This window comes from Tiliqua scincoides, chromosome 6 (assembly GCF_035046505.1).
Source record: "Tiliqua scincoides isolate rTilSci1 chromosome 6, rTilSci1.hap2, whole genome shotgun sequence".
Classification (NCBI taxonomy): Eukaryota; Metazoa; Chordata; class Lepidosauria; order Squamata; family Scincidae; genus Tiliqua; species Tiliqua scincoides.
The window spans coordinates 53,956,286-53,980,339 of NC_089826.1; the positions used below are offsets into that span (position 1 = coordinate 53,956,286).

General features: G+C 44.1%; 1 protein-coding gene across 1 annotated transcript in view; it reads left to right on the forward strand.

The window, feature by feature from the left end:
* The window catches only part of GALNTL6 (polypeptide N-acetylgalactosaminyltransferase like 6), a 629,228-nt gene that overhangs the window by 518,892 nt on the left and 86,282 nt on the right, over positions 1 to 24,054 (forward strand). Inside the window, exon 6 of the mRNA XM_066631983.1 lies at positions 4,980 to 5,163. Within this exon, the coding sequence (XP_066488080.1) occupies positions 4,980 to 5,163 (184 nt within the window). The remainder of the gene's footprint in view (positions 1 to 4,979; positions 5,164 to 24,054) is intronic.

Consider the following 24,054-nt stretch of genomic DNA (forward strand, 5'->3'; position numbering starts at 1 on the left):
AGAAACTGTTTTTCTACAGGTTTAAAAAAAATACGTGACTTTCAAATATTATATATAAGGGAACCCACAACAGAATTATTTCTTTGTTTATGACTCACCAGTACATTTAGACCTTTGACTTGGAAGTGAAACTTCCTAGGCCAGTGGTTCCCAAAGTCCTCCTTAGGAGGAGGGAACCACCTAAGTACTTGCGGGAGCAGGGGAATTGCAGCAACGCGATCCCCAGGATCACACTGGTGCTGGGGAAAGGGAAGGGTTATTTCTGGCATATCTGAAACCAGCTACAGGAAAATAAAAGGCTGGAAAACCAGGAAACCAAGGCTGGAAAATAAAATCAGAAAATCGTGATCAGAAGTCACTTCCGATTTAGCAATTGGAAACGGGAAATGACTTCTGATCATGATTTTCTTTATTTTTCAGGTTTGGGGAATCCTGTAGAGGTGTCTGCAGGCTCCGTGGACCCCCCAAACCACACTGCTGCTTGCAATAAGCCAGAAACCCTCCTCATTCCCTAGCAGCAGCACAGTCTTGGGGATTGTGTTGCTGCAATCCCTCTGCCCCCCACCCCTTAAGGGGCCAGATCTAAGTGCTTCCCTGGCTGGTGGGTTGCGACCCACTAGTTTGGGAACCACTGTCCTAGGCTGTACTTGCTAAGTGTAGTGTGAAAAAATAGAATGTAGCTGCCATGTTATGTTTGGTAGTGTAAAATAGTTGACTTTTACTAAGTATTGAGGTTGGACATTTGCAGTTTCAGAAAGATCATCCCATTTCCAGAAAATGAAAACATAAGTCTTGCAGCTTACAGCCCTGAGACAACCAAAACTTAAGTTCCTGCCCTTCTGATTGTCAAAAACTTGAAGTGACAGCCAGACTTTAGGAACCAGAGTGGAAAGGAAGGCCACAGAGAAATGATGGAAGTCAAGACTAAGAGTGATGAGAAGGCTGCTGAATCCAGGCACTACTGAATGGAACACATAAGGACTGGGATTGTTTTGTTTTAGAATTTGGCTGAAAGAAAGAAGAAATCAGTCTAGATAGGTTTAGTTGAAAGTGTTTTTCCTGATTATTTTAATTTCCCAAGTGCTTTTATGCATTGGTGTAAAAGATGCTTGAGAATACCTGTCCTTTGATTTTTTTTTTTTTTTAATTTTCAGTAAAAATCTAATTTGGCTGTTTAAGTACCTTGGTCCTGAATTTTTTTAACCCTATATCTAAATGCCATGCCCATTCTAATTAGTACTCCCATGTTGAATAATCATGGGCTGGTTGGTGGAGGCAGACAAGGAAAAAAAAAGACTTTAACTTGGACATCCCTCCTTGCTGGGAGGGAAACATCCAGACCAATGGTTCTGGAGCATTGGTCTCTAGAAGAATGGGAAAACAAACCAGTAAGTTGTTTTGCTTCCCTCCCACCAAGGCTGTCCCTTGGACTATAGTACATGATTACTAGGAAGTGGATCAGTAGAACATAAAAATGACTGTTTAGAACTGAGCTGGTAATTGGACAACTTTCAATGCTGGTAGCTTGAGTGACGCACTACTGGATCTTGAACCAGCATGTGGGAGGTAGTAATCTAAAAGATTTGGGCCTATACTGTCATTTTTGGAATAATTTGTTGATATATTTAAGTGGAAGTTGGAAAATATAAATATTCCCCAATTTAATTTAATTTCAGTTATTTGCCTCCTCTGCCTCTGGGGCTCAGGACAAATGACAACAATTTAAAAACTCACTATGAATGAATCAGGAAGATCGCCTACACAACTGGATAGTTCTTAAAGCTGCTGTAATGTTTTGGTTTGATGTTTTTTAATTGCAAACTGCTAAGTGCTGGGAAAGTTAGCAGCATGGTGTAATTGTTCCTATGCAGGGACTGTTTCTTTTTTGTTCCTGCACCTTTCACTGAATTGGTTTGTGCTGAAAATACATTCAAGACCTTGGAGTCAACACCAACAGCCATTGCATTCCCAACAGCAAACTCACAAAAAGCAGTTCAGTATTGACTACTTTGCTGGCTTCCAGCTAGAAACAGCAGAGGGTTGGTTTTGTTTATTATGAAGTTCTAAGTGAGAAATAATGGTGTCTCCTTTTACTTATGGTCTCTATACGAAATTGAACAGATGGTTTCATAAACCAAATATCTGTAACCCGGCTTCACACATTACAGTTTTAAAGTGCATGTCAAGTTAAGGTTTTCTTTAGCAGTTTTCTTTAGCACTGTTAGTAGTGAAATTGAGAACCATAGTGTAAGAACTGAGGAAGGTAGAAAGAATACATACACCAGCAGCACTAACTAAGCAAGCGCAAGATCCATAGCACAATTTTAGGCCAAAAGGTGGGGGAGGGAACCATGCTACATATTCCTAGTTCATCTTTGAGCATTTATATAATGCAGTTTATCAGTGAGAAAACAGAAGGAAAGAATGTGAAGGTGTTCAACAAGCAAACAAGAGCACATGAAATTTGTTTATTGCTCAGCAATGCAAAATTCAGCAACGAACATTTTTGTGCAACTCTCCAAAATAATTGGCTCACTTACCTTCTTGACTTTTATACATGCCTTTTGTCAGCACCTCTATTCATTCAATCACTCTTTCATTCTTAGTCTGGCTACATGTACATAGTTCCCTTCATTTACCTTCCTGCCTCCCTGTATCCCATATACCCAATGCCTCTTCCAACCCCTTTACTCTCACCTTTATATGCTTATATCACTTCCTTTTCTCTATTGCCATTCAGCTGGAGTCATCTGCTTAAAACTTTCTTCTTGCCATGAGTATTTCCAGAAAGTTAGTTCTTTACCAGGTGCATCCATGTTCTTCAAGATTCTTACACTAAGAATAAATTGTGATTACACCAAAGCAATGTTGTATGAGCTGGAGCACTCAAGGAGCACAATGCATGTCTACTCAGAAGTCCCATGTTCTTCAATGGATCTTACTCTTCAATGGATCTTACTCTCAGGAAAGTGTGTATAGGATTGCAGCCAAAATCTGCCCATTTGAGGAATGCATAGCATGAAAAATGCTCAAAAATTCAGTAAAATGTAGCAACATCTTGACCATCACTGTACTTAAAACTCAGCTTTCTAGCACTCTGGTTGAGGAGGAAATTCTCGCATTATGTTCACCATCATAGCTAAATACAGAAACAAAGAAGGCCTCAGTGGGAATCCCAGTAATTAATTATATAGGGTGGGATTCTTCACTTGCACAGCCAGCAGTCCATCCCTTCAGTTCCAGATCCATGTTTCCATGCAACTGCAGATCTAGTTCTTTCCCTCTATATTCTACCAAATTCTGTTTTCCTAAAACCTAAAAAGAAAATGCACAAAGGGAACACAAAAGGATTCCTACCCAACAAGTTCTGCAGCTATAAAACTAACCTGTAGCTGAAAGAAAGAAAGAAAGAAAGAAAGAAAGAAAGAAAGAAAGAAAGAAAGAAAGAAAGAAAGAAAGAAAGAAAGAAAGAAAGAAAGAAAGAAAGAAAGAAAGAAAGAAAGAAAGAAAGAAAGAAAGAAATGTATACTTTATTCCAATCACACCATTGGGGGTTTCCAATTTCAAAGTCCTTAATTAGGGGTGATATTGCAGCTGTATTAAAGAATGGTTTAAAAATAGGCTTCTGTTTCTTATCTTTGAAAAAATCAAAACACCCAAAATCTATTGTAATAGATAGATAGATGAATGTTTGGATATCATTTCAAGGGACAGAATGCAAATCATTTGCATTTGGAACTCCTTTTCACAGACTGTTGCTTGTATTAAGGACTTATTTCAGAAATAAGACACTGCTTCATATGTTGCACAGGGCAAACTTGGTTCTACAGCTAACGCTGCAATCCTTTGCATATTTACCTAGGGCTAACAATCCTATCCTGTCTGGGCTACCAGAATGTGCATTCTGGCTGTGCAATGCCTTTTGTGGCAGTGCAAAAGCTAGGCTGTTGTTATGCATGTCCAGGCTACTGTTGCAAATCGACAGAGGAGCAGCATGCGCATCAGTGACCCTTGGAGCTCCAACACTCTCAGTGAGTTGGCAGCGGGGGCAAGTAGGGACAGGACTGGGGGAGAGGGAAGGGGTGGAGAGAAAGGAGGTGGATCCTGGTGGCACCAGCTTGCGCCAGGATCCTACCTCCCCTTTTCATTCATCAGACTTATGCCAGCTATAGAAACTGGCATAAGTCCAAAGAGACCCAGAGGCCATCAGGTGGCTATATAGACTGAATGCACTTCTGAGTTTACCAGTGTAAAGAAGCATAGGATCACAATGCAACTCATCCAGTCCTGGCTCCTGGACAAGTGTAACTGTGTTTCCAAACAAGCATTAGGCCCATTCACATGCTATATTTTTCATGTATACACAAAAGCCTCTTGGATACATCCAAAGGTGCAGAGTGCAGGGATCAAAATGGAGCCTAAACAAAGTCCAAATTCAATTGGTGGGTCCCTTTAAAAGAAAGAAGTGGAGTCTTTTCCTTTCACTGCCTGCACAGCAGAAGCTGAGTTCTAGCAATATCCGATGTTCATTTTTTAAAGAACAAAAATGGGCAGCATTTTCTCAGCATGTCTCTGCTGTACACACATGAAGCTGAAATATGTGGCATTTTTACTTTTTTTGTTCTTCTCTCACTGCCCAGCTCTTTGGGTGACAGATTGGGGACAGCTTAGAGCAGCAAAGTGACAGAGATATAGATGACTTGACTTTTGCAGGCCTCGCTGGGATGTGACTCTCTTTGAGGCACTATAATTGCTTCTAATCACTGACCAAGTGCATCAAGCCCTGTTTGGATAGAGCCGGATGCAGATTTGAAAACTAAAATGATTTTCAGGCCATAGGGAATTGCCTAGACGATCTTCAGACTTAAAAACAAACAAACAGAACAGAACAAAAACACCCTGTGGGATTCACTTTGTGGTTGCTTGATAGATGGCTTGACTCGACCTGCCGCTTTGTATTTTCTACTTTCATCTTTCAGACCAGATTGCGCTAAACCACAAAACCATTGTGTGTCCCATGATCGATGTCATTGACCACAATCACTTTGGGTATGAGGCGCAAGCGGGGGATGCCATGCGTGGAGCGTTCGACTGGGAGATGTACTACAAAAGAATTCCAATTCCACCCGAGCTCCAGAGGACTGATCCCAGTGACCCTTTTGAGTAAGTAGCTGCAAAGGCAAGTGCCGGAATGACACACTACAGACAGCCGTTGTGAAAACTGTGGCTTCTGCAGCAGGCCTCGGGCCTTATGAGCAAATTAACCTCAAATTAAAGATGGTCAACTAAAGCAGCAACAAACAGGAGAGTGGCGGGAGAGGTCAAGCAGTGGAATCTGAAAAAGCCAGAAGATAGCTATATAGAGCTCCACTGCCTCTGCTCCTAAAGCCTTCAGCAAGGAGGAATATAGCTAGCAAATGCAGTTAGCTATTTGTTGCAGTTAGCAGGGAAGGAAAATTGGTAGAGAATGGGGACTGAATGTATCTGTGCTCATTCTCTTTCCTATTCCATAGAGTAGCCTTTGAAGAGACATTAGTTTATTACTTCTTTGCTAGAGATTGATGCAGCAGATGAATCAAAAGTGAGCTTGCTTTCTGCCAGCAAAGATCCTATGTATGATTGATGGTGTTGCTACTGTGTACGTCTTGCTATAATTTAAACACAGGGGTATAAGGCAGAGCAGGCTTCCACTGGCTTGTGAATAATCTCGGATAAGCCATCTTCTTATCCCTGGTATTGTAGGGATCAGATAACTCACAGTAACTATCTCCCACGTCTCCTCAAAGTAGAGTCCATTTTTACTTTATTGCATTTTTTTCCCTGTCTCGTAAAGGGGGATTTATCCTCATCAGCTGGCGGAATGAGGGGAGACGACGCCAAGGGAGAGGAAGTAGGAGTTATGGCTGGCTATCAGAACCACATATTGAAGACATAGTGTTCAAAAGCTGATTTAGTTCTGTTCATATCAGTGGGACTGACAGCCCAATCCTGAGCTGCCCAGTGTGGGGCTGCTGCGGCAGTAAAATCGGCTGCTGTGGCATCCGGTGCACCCTGGGCAGCTGCTGCCACCTCCTTGGGAGAAGGAGATGTTCTGAATCAGATCAAGGTGTTCTTATTAAGAACAAAGGAACATAAGAACAGCCCCACTGGATCAGGCCATAGGCCCATCTAGTCCAGCTTCCTGTATCTCACAGCAGCCCACTAAATGCCCCAGGAAGCACACCTGATAACAAGAGACCTGCATCCTGGTGCCGTCCTTTGCATCTGACATAGCCCATTTCTAAAATCAGGAGGTTGCGCATACACATCATGGCTTGTAACCTGTAATGGATTTTTCCTCCAGAAACTCATCCAATCCCCTTTTAAAGGCGTCCAGGCCAGATGCCATCACCACATCCTGCGGCAAGGAGTTCCACAGACCAACCACACACTGAGTAAAGAAATACGAGTAAAGAAATACTCGTATTTTCTTTTGTCTGTTCTAACTCTCCCAACACTCAATTTTAGTGGATGTCCCCTGGTTCTGGTGTTATGTGAGAGTGTAAAGAGCATCTCTCTATCCACTCTGTCCATCCCCTGCATAATTTTGTATGTCTCAATCATGTCCCCCCTCAGGCACCTCTTTTCTAGGCTGAAGAGGCCCAAACGCCGTAGCCTTTCCTCATAAGGAAGGTGCCCCAGCCCCTTAATCATCTTAGTCGCTCTCTTTTGCACCTTTTCCATTTCCACTATGTCTTTTTTGAGATGTGGTGGCCAGAACTGGACACAATACTCCAGGTGTGGCCTTACCATTGATTTGTACAACGGCATTATAATATTAGCCGTTTTGTTCTCAATACCTTTTCTAATGATCCAAGCATAGAATTGGCCTTCTTTACTGCCGCCGCACATTGGGTCGACACTTTCATCAACCTGTCCACCACCACCCCAAGATCTCTCTCCTGATCTGTCACAGACAGCTCAGAACCCATCAGCCTATATGTGAAGTTTTGATTTTTTGCCCCAGTGTGCATGACCTTACACTTACTGACATTGAAACGCATCTGCCATTTTGCTGCCCATTCTGCCAGTCTGGAGAGATCCTTCTGGAGCTCCTCACAATCACTTCTGGTCGTCACCACTTGGAAAAGTTTGGTGTCGTCTGCAAACTTTGCCACCTCACTGCTCAATCCTGTCTCCTGGTAATTTATGAAGAGGTTGAAAAGCACCGGTCCCAGGACAGATCCTTGGGGCACACCGCTTTTCACTTCTCTCCATTGTGAAAATTGCCCATTGACACCCACTCTCTGTTTCCTGGCCTTCAACCAGTTCTCAATCCACGAGAGGACCTGTCCTCTAATTCCCTGGAGTTTTTTCAGTAGCCTTTGGTGAGGGACCATGTCGAACACCTTCTGAAAGTCCAGATAGATAATGTCCACGGGTTCTCCCGCATCCACAAGCCTGTTGACCTTTTCAAAGACTTCTATAAGGTTCATGAGGCAAGACTTACCCTTACAGAAGCCATGCTAATTCTCCCTCTGCAAGGCCTGTTCGTCTATGTGTTCTGAGATCCTATCTTTGATGAGGCATTCCACCATCTTACCCAGTATAGATGTTAGGCTGACCGGCCTATAGTTTCCCGGGTCCCCACTCTTTCCCTTTTTAAAGATAAGCGTGACATTTGCTATCCTCCAATCTTCTGGCACTGTGGCCGTTTTAAGGGACAAGTTGCATATCTTAGTCAAGAGATCTGCAACTTCATTCTTCAATTCCTTAATAACTCTTGGGTGGATGCCATCAGGGCCCGGTGACTTATTAATCTTTAATTTATCAATGAGGTCTGAAACATCTTCTCTTTTAATCTCTATCTGACTTAATTCCCCGGTCAGGAGGGGCTATTCGGGCAGTAGTATCTGCCTGAGGTCTTCTGCCATGAAGACAGATGCAAAGAACTCATTTAATTTCTCTGCCATCTCTAAGTCTCCTTTTATCTCCCCTTTCCCTCCCTCACCATCCAGAGGGCCAACCGCTTCTCTGGCAGGTTTCCTGCTTCTAACATATTTGAAGAAGCTTTTATTATTCCCCTTAATGTTGCTGGCCATGCGTTCCTCATAGTCTCTCTTGGCCTCCCGTATGACCTTCTTACATTTCTTTTGCCACAGTTTATGTTCCTTTTTATTCTCCTCATCAGGGCAAGACTTCCATTTATGGAAGGAAGCTTCCTTGCCCTTTACAGCCTCTCTAACTTGGTTTGTTAGCCATGTAGGCACCCTCCTGGATTTAGTGGAATGCTTCTTTCTTTGTGGTATACACCTCTGCTGGAACTCTATTACTGTTGTTTTAAGCAGCCTCCATGCACTCTGGAGAGATTGGACTCTTTTTACCCTCCCTTTCAACCTCCTTCTAACCAGCCTCCTCATTTGAGGGAAGTCCGCCCGTCAGAAGTCAAGGGTTTTTGTGAGAGATTTGCCTAGTATTCTTCCCCTGATGTGCATGTCGAAAAGGATCGCAGCATGATCACTGTTCCCCAATGGCTCTGTAACATTGACATCTCTAACCAGGTCCTGTGTACCGCACAATATTAAATCCAGAGTCACCTGTCCTCTGGTGGGCTCCGTGACTAGCTGCTTTAAGGCACAGTCATTTAGCATGCCAAGGAATCCGGTCTCCTTTTTGTGACCGAAACACAAATTGACCCAGTCTGTATGAGGATAATTGAAGTCCCCCATGATTACAACCCTGCCCCTCCATGTTAGCTCCCTGATCTGTTTCCTCATTTCAAGGTCCCCATCCGATTTCTGGTCTGGAGGATGATAGCACGCCCCCAGTATTACATCGCTCCACAGGCCTGGTAATTTAACCCACGGAGATTCTACCGTGGAGTCGGACCAACCTTCAGTCTCTACTTTGCTGGATTCTATCCCTTCCTTAACATAAATGGCCACCCCACCTCCAACACGCCCCTGCCTGTCCCTCCTGTAGAGTTTATAGCCCGGGATTGAAGTATCCCACTGATTCTCCGCATTCCACCAGGTTTCCATTAAGTCCACTATGTCAATGTTTTCCCTTGTCACCAGAAGTTCCAGTTCTCCCATCTTTGCTCAGAGACTTCAGGCATTTGCATAAAAGCATTTGTACATGGAATGCCCCAGGGTGGGCTGCTTATTCACTCCTTTGTCCCCACATCCTCTCATTGTACCAAACTGTCTATCACATCCCATCACGCTACCATTCCCAATTTCTTCTCCTACTCTGCCTTTGCCTTGTTGTTCTCTAACCTCCCCATCCTTGTCCCATAGGGATGAGGAGTCCCGAACTGGATGCCCTTCTGCTCCTGTCGTTTTACCCCCAGGGATCAGTTTAAAAGCTGCTCTGCCACCTTTTTAATGTTATGTGCCAGCAGTCTGGTTCCATTCTGGTTCAAGTGAAGCCCGTCCCTCTTGTACAGGCCCCGCTTCTCCCAAAACGTTCCCCAGTGCCTAACGAATCTAAACATCTCCTCCCTACACCACCGTCTCATCCACACATTAAGACCCCTGATCTCCGCCTGCCTAGCTAGCCCTGCGGGTGGAACAGGTAGCAGTTCAGAGAACACTACCCTTGAGGTCCTGGCTTTCAGCTTCCTACCTAAAAGCCTAGATTTGGCCTCCAGGACCTCCTGGCTACACTTGCCCACGTCGTTGGTGCCAACATGAACCACAACCACTACCTCCTCCCCAGCACTGTCTACCAGCCTGTCTAGACGAGAAGTGATGTCCGCAACCTTCGCACCAGGCAGGAAAGTCACCATGCGGTCCTCACATCCGTCGCAACCCCCCCCTCTATATTTCTAATAATCGAATCCCCCACTACAAGAAGCCCCTGACCCCCCACCAAGGAGCATCCTGAGTGCGTTCAGATAGGGGCCTGTCCCCTGGAGAAGGAGTCCCCCCTAGGGGATTGTTTCCTTCCTCTCCAGGATGACATCCTCCAGCCCTGAGACTTCCCACCCGGGCAGCTGAGGAGCTGCACGCCTGAGGTTGGGACGAATCCTGATTGCCCCCTGAAGTCTCCCCACGGTCCTTCTCTGCCTGCCTGTGCTTCTCCAGGTCGGCCACCAAGGCTTTAAGCAGACGCATTCCCTGAGACCCTGGAGCTCCTTGCACCAAGGACACACCCATGACTTATGCCCCAGAGGCAAATAGTCATACATGTGGCACTCAATGCAGAACACTGGATAGCCCCCACCCTGCTGCTGGCTGTCTGACTGCATAGCTTTTTTTGTTGTTTTTATTTAGGGGTACTTTTAAAAACCCTACACTGGTTAGCAGCCCTCTTCTCAAGGGAAGAGAAGGGCAGTGCTTGGGTTCCTGGCCTCCTCGCCCTGTTGCTGAACTTGCTCAGATGCTAAACTTGCGGTGCCTTACCTGGCACTCAGCTCCCAGAGGCACTTGGGGTCTCAGAGGCCATGTGTGCTTCTGCAGAGAGACTCAAGCGATGGCAGGCCCTAGCTTTTTACCCCTGGCTAGCTCCTCCTCCCTCCCTCCTTGCAGATTGAAAAGGGGGCTAGTCTTCCCAGGTGAGATTACAAAAGCTCAGGAAGACAAAAGGCTGCTGATGGGCTTAATCCACTCTGCAGGCCCCTGATTGGGTTGCTTGGATTAGCCTAATGGGGCTCTTATCACCTCCTTAAAGTGGTGATGCTAAAAAAAATAGACTATGCTAGATTGCCTGAGTGGTTGGGAACTGGCCCTTCCTAGGTTCTTATCCTCCTAGTTCTGTTCTCTTAAGCTGAACTGTTTTTTAACCTCAAGCTAGTTTTTATTTGAGTTTGTGTATTTCTTTAATTATTTATTGCTCTCACCTAAATCCTGTGTCCCAATTTACTAAACTGTTTAGGTTATGTTCTAACTTAGATTAAGTTTAACTTGGGTTAAGTATAGGGTTAATTTAAATATAGGGTTAATTTAAAACAAAGTAGAAAAACTTACTTTCCACTTTATCCTCCTCAGTTTTATTTACTTTATTTTCCCAAGTGCCTGACCCTTGGGCTCTTACTCATGAGTAGGACTCTGTTCCTGCTCAGAGTAGACCAGGACACACCTACATAGGACAGACCTATGTACACACCTATGTATTTTATTTTATTAGGGCCTCTGTATGCAGACCAAATAATGGCATGTGTAACTGAGCACTACTGTATAGTTGTGGATAGACACTGATTGCCGTTATTGCCTTTGGGGTGCCAATCAGAGCATGAATATGGCGACTGCCAATCTTCCCAGTCTGCTCCCATTTGTAGAATCATGATGATAATTACACGGTTTGGCATATCATTACTGTGGCTAAGGCTCCAATGCCATACATACTTTCCTGAGAGCAAGACCCATTGAACACAATGGGATTTACTTCCCATCCTATGACACACATAGGACTGTGCTGTAGACACACATAGGATTGCATGGTGTGTGCTCTTTGAGGGTAGGTTTACATTACTGTAATAACCACAGTGAGAAGAATGAAGTTTGCTAAGTCAGGGAATTCCTAGTCCTGTGCAAGTATTTATCTCCTGTCCAGGATGGTGCTTGCAGGGGCACAATGGTGGAACATGGTTGGAACCAGGACCTTGGGAAGTCAGTACCAGGAACTGTGAAGCCAAATCCACAGTAAAACTGGATGCAAGGCAAACGGATAAGCAGGGAGCTTGATGCGTAACTCCAACAATAGTCTGGCACTATGTGTTTTAAGTAACCCTACAGCAGGGTGTGTGTCTCATTCTCCACTGTCTCAGAGCTAAACTGCTTGGGCTTAAAAGAGCCACACCATATTCTTGAGGCACATATTCCTATAGAGATAGGAAGTCTCCTACTCCCCCTAGATGTGATGTGGTAGCACAGGAATGACCTCCCAAACTGCAGGTGATTTGAGAGGATGTGTCAAGAGGACTAGAGGCAGGGCTACCTCATCAGGTAATGAGAGTGAAGAAATACAGGTAAGTTGTCCCCCAAGGGTTCCTCCAGTCTAGCAGAGCCTCTGGCAGGGTGATTATTCAGAAGCTGTCTTGTCATGGTTACTGAATTCAATGCACCTCATCTTCCATGTTGTCACACCTCGATGGGGAAGGGATCTGAGTCCTAGTCCATGGCAGTTCAGTGAATGTGTGGCAAATAGCACCTATAATCTCCACTCCTGATCTCTGCACATGCACCCAAAGGTTTAAGTGGAGCCTACTTATGTACAAATTGTATTGCATGGACACTCTCCCCCCCCTTTACGTGATAGGAAACCCTGCAAAAAATGTCCCATATCCCATTACTCACATATCCCCACCTTCCCTAAAGAGGGAAGGGTAAGGAACATCAAGAATATCCATGATCAAAACTGCATGGTTGTGAACTCTCTCCTAGCAGTGTTTACAACAGTCGTTTGAGTATAGAAGTTCTGGGTTATGTATTGAACTGTTTGTAGAGAATTTCATACAATTCTCTCCGCATTTTGTTCCATTCACAGTCCAGCAGATCAAGCAATGAGACTTACCCTTCATTTTCTGTTGCTGAAATTCTTTGCTGCATCGCCATTCAAATGTTTCCAAAATCAAAACCACAAGAAAATTTCTTCTCCAGCCTCAAAACCCTGTGCTTTTCCAAATTGGGCTTGCCTTCAGCACAACAGATCAATCCATTTGTTTGGGATTATCCAGCCATGCTAGTTTCTTAGAAGAAATAGTGTACAGCAAAGTTATCCTTGTTTCACATCTGCATTCCTTGGTTTAAGTTTAGTAGTACATAAATCCCAGAGCAGAGTAAAGTGAAACTTAAAAGGAAGATTAAAATCTGCACATTCTGTTTAAATACCCAAGAACAATTAATGTCTCCCAAGGTACTTCTGGCTTTTAACTGCATTCCACTACTCAATAAAACCCACCTGCTGCAGTAAAATTGGAACCGCACAACTGCAGTGCATGTAAACAGCGCCAAGATGCCATATATAAAGTGTGGCATAGTTATTTGGTTTCTAAAAGGTCACAGAGCTCAATGGAGCCTCCAGGATCATCTCATTCAACCTCCAGTCCAATGAAGCAGGATTAACTATACTCCAACTTTACCCCAAATTATATACCCTCTCAATTGGATTCCTACAAGGCACTGAACATGAGGCTGCCTTTGAAAACCTTTTGGAAATTTCCTTTAGTGCAAAATGCAGCTGCCTGGTTATTACCTAGAACCCAGCTATAAGAAAGCCATCTCACAGGTACTTAAATAGCTCCACTGGCTGCTGGTCCATTTTTTGGGCATAATGCAAAGTGCTTCTTGTTATCTGAAAAACCTTCAATGGCATTGAGCCTGGTGACTCATTGAGAACAGTCTTCTTCTACATGAGCCTGCCTGAGCTCCTTATTCTTTGCCTGAAGATCTCCTCTCATGGCCTCCACCATCATCGGAGGTTAGATGTAAGGTGACCAGTGAGAGGGCTTTTTCAATCTTGGCACCGTACCTGTGGATGCCACTCACCAGAGAAGCTTGCCTTACATTAACTTGGATGGCTTTTCAGTGGTAGGTGCAAGTTTTTTGTTCTTTGCTTTTTGGTGTGTGTGTGTTTAAATTGGCCTAGGCATTTCAGCATATTTTATTACTGATCTCAGATTTCATTATATGGTTTGAGCTGGTTTTAGTGATGTTAAAGCTCCTGTTTCTGTGGTTTTGACTGGTGTATTTGGAATTTGATTGTGTTAGAATTGTGTTTGTTTTGATTTATAGTTTATGCTTCCCTTGTGTTGTTGCTCTTAAGGGAAGCCGAAGGAAGGAAGGAAGGAAGACATTACCTATCAAGAGATGATTTATTCTTAAAATGTTTTCCAAGATGTTACTTTGGCTGTATACACCAGTTATTCAATACACCAGTTACTGCAACTCTTTCTCATGCTAAAGATATATTTTGTCTTTTGTTAAACGTATGTCTAAGTGTTGGAAGAGTGCCAGCATTTACACTGAGCCACCCAGTGTATATCTGATCAGCAAAGTGTGTCCATAATGGCCTACACCAGGGGTGCCCAAACCCCGGCCCAGGGGCCACTTGCGGCCCTCAGGGGCTCCCAATCAGGCCCGTGGGGAGCCCCCAATCTCCAATGAGCCTCTGGCCCTCCGGAGACTTGCTGGAGCCCGTGCTGGCCCGACGCAACTGCTTTCAGCTTGAGGACAACTGTTCGACCTTTCACCTGAGTTGTGGGATGAGGGCTCCCTCCGCTACTTGCTGTTTCACATCTGTGATGCAGCAGCGGCAGCAAAAGGAAAGGATGGCCTTGCTTTGTGCAAGGCCTTTTATAGGCCTTGAGCTACTGCAAGACCTTCATTCATTCATATAAGTTCCATCTCTAATATATTCACGTATGTAAATATATTCAAATTTTAAATGTAAATCAATTCTTTTTTTTCCTGGCCCCCGATACAGTATCAGAGAGATGATGTGACCCTCCTGCCAAAATGTTTGGACACCCCTGGCCTACACCAGTATGGGGAGTTGGTCCCTAGTTTAAGGACTTGTACGTTGCTCTCACCTACTTTGTTTAAGTTTCTCTTTGGATTCTTTTCCATCTTGGGTTTCTGCCTGTGGTTCTACTTCTTTCTTCCGTCCCAGTGAAGTTCTTAACATTGTAGGACTGCTTTAATCCTCAGCTCTGCTAACATAGAGAAGGTCGTGCCTGTACATGTGAAAGACTGATTGATGGTCTGACTGGGCTCATAACCAAGGATTTACATAGAGAAGCATCACACGTGAGTTTTATAACTATTTCAGTTGTGATGGCCTCTGTAACATGGTATGTTGTTTCTCCAATCAAACATACTGATCAAACAAGACTGGAGAAAGAGCAGAGGAACTACCAGATTTATATTTCCATAAAAATGAGGCATCAGCCATACTTATCTTTTTTTTTGTCCCAGAATCCCTGAAAACCACATGACATCATAAATTTGTCAGTGGGACTAATCAACGTGAGGCTGTGTAACTCTTCATGTATTCCATTTTAAGGATCTCTTAAGTTGGAGTCTTTGAGAAGTATTACACCATGTCCACCTCCCCTCTACCTTTTTGCTTTGCTTAACACACAGCCTCATGCAAGCACCAGGTTATTTGCTTAACCCACAGCCTCATGCCAGCACCAGCACCTTATGGAAACCTGGTCTAGGAGCAAAGCCCTGCACTGAGTCCCCCATAATGCCCTCTATGCAGTGGTGCACTGGATGTTATCACTGTCACTAGGATCCTGAGCATTCAGCAGTTGTCCTGGCCAGGCTGCTCCTCTGAGAGTGTCAGCCCTTGGCTAGTGCCTGACACCTAGCTGACCTCTGATGCCAGCCTGCTGAAGAGTTCTTGTAAACTCAAAAGCTAGCTGTGTAGGATTTTGTGTCATCTTGTTTGGATCTTATAAAAGAGTTATTAGATTATGGGTGCAATCCTAACCAACTTTCCAGCACTGACTTAGCTGCAATGCAGCCCCCAAGGTAAGGTAACAAGTATGCCCTTATCTTGAGGAGGCCTCCTTGACTGCCTCCCCACCTCAGGATGCAGTGCACGCCACATTGGCACAGCTGTGACAGTGCTGAAAAGTTGGTTAGGATTGTGCCCTAAGGTTTTCAAATATAATGAACATCTTTGATGGGGGAGGAAGTGCTGGCAGTAGCATAGCTAGGTGGGTGCAGAGCACTAAATTTTGCATGGCACCTCACTGTGGTGTGCAATTGGCTCCTCCCCCTAGAGGAGCTAGAGGTGGCTCTGTTTTGCTCTAGCAGCCCAGAATGGCTCCAAAGGGGAAGGGTTGCTTGCATGTCGTGGTGAGGCGCCATGCAAAATGTAGTGCTTTGCAACTCTCTCGCTATGCTACTGAGTGCTGGTTATATTTTGTTTTGGAACAAGTATCAGGCAATAGAAGTCTTCACGCAAGGCAGTCACATCATCAGTGTCTGACGTGACACACATCTGAAAAGTGACCATAATCAAAGCCTGGTCACCTCTTTCTCTCTCTCTCTCTCTCTTTCTCTTCTCTTCCTTGTTTTTTTTTTTTTTTTTTTTACATGTGATGCTAGCTTTTTGTTGGTCCAACTACTACTGCGGAGAATGCAAGCAGAGAAAATTGTATGAGTATGTCTTGCCCCTACACTGACAGTCAGGACCATTCTGCCAGATAAACTTCTGCTGTGACACTGCCAGGCTGATGCCTGCCGACGCTACAGGCAGCCATGCAGGTAGCATTTGGAATTAAATTACCTCTTTTCACCATCATGATCTTTGTCAGCTGATGGCTAGCGGGAACAGCAGCTTCCTACTGGACATTCAATTGCTGAGCAGAAATGCTTGATTGTGGAGAACTGGAACCCTTTCAGCCCCTTGAAATAAGAATTGTTACTTGTGTATTGTACTTACATCCACATTGTCACTCAGGCAGCAGATTGCTTCCTGATTACAGTGAAAACAAGAGCCAGCTGCAGAGAATGCGATCCTGGGTATTTTCTTCCTTATCTTTTTTTTTCCTCCTTATGTTGTGATCTGTTCAGGACAAATAAGTGAAATCTGAATGACTCTGAAGAATCTAGTTGTTGCCGCTCCTAATATAGTGCTTGAGCCATGCATATGGAGCTATAAAAATCAGAATTTAGCTTTAGTTTTCCTTTCCTCCAAGTTATCACCTGTAACACTCCCAAATGTACTGGCTATACTGCCAAGTAGGAAACAGGCATGAGAGACCATCTGTCAGAGATGCTGTAACCGTTGCTTGCACTGAGCACGGAGCTGGGCGAGATGACCTTCAATGTCTTAACAGTCTCATAACTCTTAACCTTCTGTGATTCTATGAAAAGAAGCAAGACCATCTCTGGGAGCGTTCACCCTCTTCCTGCAATCTCTAGTTGTATTTTAACTTCTATGAAGTTGGTAGATTCTGCACCAGGGTTTTCCCTGTTTCTTTCTAATCTTTGTTGAGACACAAGTAGGATCTACTGTGAGCTAGGATTCCACAGTTGCTGTCAGCCAGCAAGGGACAATCAGTGCCTCTTCTGAGTCAGTTTTAACCCTGAGAAATTTTGGTTTGCATTTTCTTTACCATGTTTTCTTTATACTGTTCTTTGTACTGATTTTTCATAACCAAGTTGGAACAAAGTTATCAGCACATCTGGGCCATTAAGCATGCAACTTTTAGAGCCCAATTCTATGCTTGTCTACTCAGAAGTAAGTCCCATTATAGTAAATGGGGCTTGCTCCCTTAGGCTCCAGTCCTATCCACATCCCTCCCTACTGATGCACCCATGCCAAGGAGGCACACGCTGTTGGCTACCTCTGGCAGCAAAGGTAAACTGGGAGCAGGAGCAGGAAATGGGGTGGAACAGGGCTGGGAAGGGGAGGAACAAGGGAGTTTCTGGTTGCAGAGGACTCCTCAGAGAAAGGGAATTTTTTTTCCTTACCCTGGGGGAAGCCTCTGCTTTGATTCTGTGCCAGCTTTTTTGGTTGTGCAGAACCAAGGAGTGAGAGGGAAAGGGAAAGAAATAGGATATGGCCACACATGAGTACCACTGATCCCATCCCCTCCCAATCCCGTTCCACCTCCCTCCCTGCTCCCCACCCAGAAACATCCCCATTCCTCATGCTCCCCATCCCTCTGACCACCTGTCCACACCGCTACCTTACGTGATCCCTGAAGATGGTGTCTTCATTGCCTGCAAGTGCACACTACTAGCGACTATGCTAGCAGCCTTGTTGTGATCACCAGCAATGTCAATGAATGCGATGACATCGTGCAATACACAACGGATCCAGGTATTTCCGTGGATCCTGACTCTTCTGCCACTGGAATGCGCATTTCAGTTGACCCTTTGGATAGGACTGGGTCATCAATGATCACTTTTTGAAGACTATGCAGTATTATGTCACGTCTGGCAATGTGATTCAAGCCACCAGAGTAGCTTGCTACATCCTTGTTGAGAGCCTCTCCAAATGACATTAGCAGAGAGGGGAGCTAGATGTTTATTTAACACTAAACAATAATATATACAAATTGGTGTATTTAAGTGTAAAAAAAATGTTTTCTAGATAGTACATGAAATGTACATTCAGAAGCTAAAGTTTCCCAAACTCTGTAGTGGTCGCATGCCCTTTGGACGAAAGGTTGATGGGTTGGAAAAGCACTGATGCTTCTCTGGTTCCTGTTTCTGTTTGCTATGGTTCCATGGCTCTGCTTTCTCCCTTTCTGAGTAAAAATAAATTGCTTCTTTCCAGAGCTGTCAATTTCTTGCTACATTCCATTAACTTGAAAGGATATTTGGGGGTACTTTCATATGTCATGCAGTTGGTATTGAATTGGGTCAAACATGCGCTCCAATGGCCAATTTTGTGCATGTCAGAGCAGTAAACCCGCTGCTAGTTTCAGCAGCAGCTCTTAGGATAAACAAGGAGTTTATTAGGCTGACAGTAGTTCATGGTCATTGTCCTACATTAGCTAACTATGCACTGATAGCCAGAAGATCTTGATAGCCTTTGACCAATATTCCACTGAATTTTGGAGCTCTCTTGGTGAGGGACGAGCTAGAAGTCAGTGTGGAACTCTCCTATATCAAAGCACCATTTTTTGCCTCATGAAAAAATTGACTTTCCGTATACATTTATAACATGGGTTTCCTAGTCTATCTTGAATGCCTGAAGAATCCCAGGGATAAATTACCTGAGCCAAACGTATTTTCTGCTGAAATGTAAAGGAAAGAAAATTAGTAGAAGAAGGACAGGTTACCTTTTGCCCTGGGCAAAATACATGGATCTGTTCGTAGCATATTGACTTAAAAGAATTGGGTCTTAAAAGTTTTAAAAATGTAACTCAAACAAAAACAGGTGGAGTCAATGAGATGTGCTGTCATTTTAAGATCAAAACTATTTTCCCCCTAAGGCAGAATGCAGCCCAAGATTTAGCCCAAATGTTAGCTGCATGTAGAGTTAAAATGGCAATACGGGGGGGCCCTATATCCGCAGATCCCATATCTGTAGTTTCAGTTAACCACAGATGTGGGTGGGGCCCCTATGTCTCTGTGCCCCCCACACCCTCTCGTCTTTTAAAGGCATAAAAATGTCACTTCTGCTATTTTGGCAAAACTGGAAGATGTTTTTTACTAATAGCCATTCTGAGGCCTGCAGAGGCGATGGGCAGATGCGCACGGCCTCTGCGGGGCTCAGAAGACCCTCCAGAGGGAAGGGGAGGGGAGCACAGTTCCTCTCGCCCCCAGAGGGTGGGAAGGTGTCCCTCATGTCCACTGATTCATATATCTGAAGGAGGTTCTGGAATGGAACGCCTACAGGGGCCATGCCTGTATTTTCTAAGAAACCTCTTTCATTGTTATACAAAGGGCAGCCCAATCCCAATTAGGCTGTCATTTATGACAGTAGAACATGCTGTCATAAATGGCTATATGGAGGCATGCTGTACATGCCGCTGGCAGCCATTTTGGGTCCATTAATAGCAGTTGTGCTTGGGGACCACTGCTGCTGCTGCTTATCTCTAGCAGTAAGGTAAGCAGGTGGGAGGAGCAAGGGATGGGTGGAAAGGGCAGGGAGGGGTAGTAATGAGGGAACTTCTGGTTAGGGGTTCCTGGGACGGGGTGGATATTGGTGGCACTGGCATGCACCAGATCCTAACCTCATTCTCTCTCCCCTTTTCTCTTCCTTACTTTCCTTAGACTTGCATCAGCAAAATAGCTGGCACAGATCCAAGGAGACCCACTGTGGCACTGGAGGCTTGCCCCAGAGTAAGGCAACTTTTGTTCCCTTACCTTGAGGAGGTCTCTAGAATATACCACACTGACTCTGAATAGCATTATGCTGGAAGCATGTTGCCAGTGTAAATACCAACTACATGGGCAAGAAATGACTGAGAAACTGTTTCTGGAAATCAGTTCCCCTATAGTTTCTGCAATTTGAACCAAACTAGCAGAAGCTCTTGGGAAGGGCTCTTTGTTGGGATGGTTAACCATGCCCAAATCTGGTAGGGAACCACTTCACACAAACAGCAGGCACTTTGTGCTCTTGGCAGCCACCACATTGCAACAGAATGTGAGAACCAGCCATCAGTCTCCCCTTTGGGAAGACCTGGGTTCTGATTATGTGTATGTGTAAGTCAGCATGATAGTGGGACACCCCCAATCATGGCACATAGTGCAAAAAATCTCCCAATTTAGAGGCAATGAAACCTATTAAATATTTTTTTGCCAACAAAAGGCACCCTCCTTCATGCAGGAAGTAGGGGTATTGTTTGCCAAGTCCTTTGCAGACCCCTGTACACCCTGCCATCCTGTTCTTGTTTGTCCTCCGACTCCACGTAGCAGATTTAAAGGCCAGAGAGTTGCAGAGGGAAGGAGTATTGTTGTAAATTTCCCCTGTTGTGCCTTCCCTTTTATAGGGAAAATACTTAGGATCAAAACCATTACGAAGCAATAACCTGTGTTTACCAATGTTATCAGAGTTTGTGAAAATTTACTTTCTGGGTCTCTCCTTGTCATGGGCCACAGATTCCACTCACGCCCATCCTCAGATGGATGGCTGAAAATCTATAGCCTAAAATCTGAGAGTAAGCTCATTCCATCATAGAAAAATGTCACCATGTAGTTGAGGATCCTGTAATTTGTTCTGACTTGCTAGGTCTCATAAATCCATCCCTAGAACAGTGAAATAGAGCATCCGTTCTTGTAAAATCTTAGTCTGCAGTGAAAACTGACTGTAAACCTCTTTTACCATTTATAAGAACAAGAGGAGTCCTATAACAAAATGTTGCCATTTGCTCATCTCCCTTGTAGTAAGTTCCACTGGATTTCTTTGGGGTTTATTTGAAATATGCCCTTGGATCACACTGCAGCGGCCAGGTGAAGCTTATATTTCTTAGCCTCCCAATCTTCCCAGCTTCTTTTTCTCATTTTTCTTAAAATAGGACCACTGAACCAATGGGGCTTATTTCAGAGCAGGGATGTGCTGGAGTCACAGCACCAAGTCACAGCTCAGCACAAGAGTCTTTTCCAAAAAAAAGTCGAGTCGTAGAAACTGTGAAAAAAGCAAGCACACACATAAAACGGAGTCGCAAACTCACACAAAAGTGAGTCTTGACTCAAGTCTATTTGAGTCTTTTTCATTTGGGGGGTAAAACCCCTAGTCCAGAGTCAGTGCCCATGTTTTTGACATTCATGACTCGAGACCATATAAGTTGTGAAAAACGCATGTTTTCGTGACTCCAGTCTTGAGTCATCCAGTTGTGACCCATTCCTGCTTCAGAGTAGATATGCATTCACTGTTTCAAATCTTCTTGGCTGGCTGGCTGGTATTCTCTCTCTCTCTCTCTCTCCAGTCTCCTTTTCCTCCTCCTCTCTTACACTTCACATTGTTAACTTTACAGCTTCTCAGCGCTTCAGTGGTATTGCACTACACATGGTGAACATTAACATCTTTCTTCCCCCGACCCCCCCGTCCCATTTCTGGGCAGGAAATGACTGCTCCAAATTGTGAAGCTTTTTTATGAATCAGGGCTCTCCAGGTAGCAAGGAGCTTTAAGGCCTTTTGCTCCCTGTGAAGGTTTTGGTTCTGAACATTTGTAACTTTTGAAAACCTTTGGAATTCAGTATGTACCTAGGAATCCCCACCTTTGCTGGGGGGGGGGGGCTCATTTTGTGTTTAGCCTGGTTCTCATGCAAGACTTGAGTTCACCAGCTGAGGTTAAGATGGGTTTTTCTTTCCCTACCTTATGCTGACAAACGCTGACCACATAAGCTCCCCTTAGAGAATTTCAAAAATCAATATTTGCAATAAGTCAACTCTTGAATATTTCTTTTCCTGCTTCCTGTGTTTGTTTATGAAATGATATAAAATTGGTATTTTGACCAATCAGAGAATTACAACCATATTTGCCAACAAGTCTACCATCACCTGTAATGTCTGCGATCTTTTTTTTAAACTTCAGTTTTACTGAACTGTCAAAGCCTGACATCCAAATATATACTTCTAGTTTTAATACAGTGGAGTTACATTTTGTTATAATGCTTTATTACTTCAGTTAATGAATGAAATTCCCTGACCTAGATCACTCCTACCCTTAGGGCCCCCCCCCATCCGTTTTAAAACAATGCTAACAGCATGATTGAAAGTGAATCTTTCCATGGGTCTCTTTTCATCATTATGTCTTATTCTGGCCCTTTCTTCTTCCTTTTTCCTTTACTGTGCAATTTTATGCATTTCTAAAAATACGTGTATTTTTTGCGAGTTCCAGCAGGCCTCTGCATATATTACACAAGCAGAGGAACAAAAGCTTTTGAAGAGCAGCACCTTTGGGTCATCTCATTGTCTTAATTTTTGTGTTCAGGTTATTTCTAGCATTTGAAGCCATTGTTTGCTTTTAATTACCCATCAGTTCAATTAGTCACCTATGGAGCATGCAGCTCCACAGGTAATGAGAAGGAAAGCTCATTGCCCAGATAGTCTTTTCCTGTCTGCACTCAGCAAAATAAGATTGGCTGATTCTGCAAAATTATTCAAGTTCTTTCCTCCTTTTTTGTGTTGGTGCAAAGGATTTTGTTGTCCCTGTGGGTACTCATGGCGTCACGGTTTGATTTAAAGAAAGAAAAAACACAGAGAACGTCAAACTAGACATTTTTACCTGTATGTATGTAACGCAGCTATATAAAATTCAAAACTGACAGAAAGGTGAAAAAGTTACAATGGTATCTGAAGCAATATTTTTAATTACTGTTGTACTATAGATGGAAGCCCATAGACATTCATGGACATGAGGGCTTGTTGTCTGTGATGCGATTTGCACAAGGTTCTTGATCCTTCCATCCTCAGGTCCCCTCACTTAATTGGCTGGTCAAGACTGAAATCAAGTTCATACTTCCAGATTTAGTTCTGCAGCTGTGACTGCTTTCTGACTGTATCCCCTCTTCCCTGAATGACAGTGAAGCAAAGCCAGAAACTGCAGTGCTCCCCACCCACCCATCTGCTGCTTTTTCTATTTTTTCGGGTATCTGTGCCTGCAGTCGTTCTGCCCCATTGCTAGTAGTTCATTTATTTTGTGCAGAATTTCACTACAGGACTTACATTTGTACAACACTGCCAAAGAAGTGCAGTGTCATTGTGTACAAACACTGCCACTGGACAAAGAAGTGTCCAAGGGGGAAGGTGACCTAGCTTGGAAAGGGCTCATAGCTCAATGGTAGATCACCTGCTTTGTGTGCAGAAAGTCCTGAGCTCAATTGCTGGCATTTCCAGATAAGGCAGACAGAAATTCCTGTCTGAAATTTGGAAAACCATTGCCAGCCTGTATCAGCTAATTAGCTGATTTACAGTCCAATTCTGTGCTTCCCGGTGTTCACTGGAGCAGTGGTGCCAAAGCAGCTACCGCTGTATTCAGAAGGTGCAGGAAGCTGCTGGAAAGCCCAGCCCCTGCAGTGGATCTCCTTGTGTCTGTTCCAGCTATTTTGTTGGCCTTCCAGCCCAACATTGCACTCTGGATCTGGTGGAGCAGAGCTCCGCTGGTCCCACCCTCCCTCCCACCACTCCCAGAGGCCAGACCACTGCAGAGCAGTTTCACTTACCCTGGCAGCACCACATCCTCCTTCTTCCAGTGCTGGACCTGGCATCAGTGCGCCCTACTCTCCAGGTGCTGTAAAAGTGCTTTACAGCACCCAGCGCCAGCACAAGGATTCAGCGCCAGCACTGGGAGACTATAGGATTGGGCTGTTAGCTGGCCCAATGATCTGAAAGGCAGCTTCCTATTTTCCCTAAGAAAATTTCCTGCCAGAATATTTTTTGTTGGAAAATAGTGTAGTAGTAGTAGTAGTAGTAGTAGTAGTAGTAGTAGTAGTAGTAGTAGGGTATAGATTTTCACTGGCCTTTTGAAATAACATTTAGGATAATATGTATGCCTTTTCAAATATTCAGATTTCATGATTTTTCTCTTTGGGCATATCTTTTAATTCAAATTAACACTAACTGTATGTTTCCAGTTGTAAGGAAGCTGAAAATCCATCACACATAACGGAACGCTAACAACCAATTATTTACCTTGGCTGAAATTATCTTATTCTG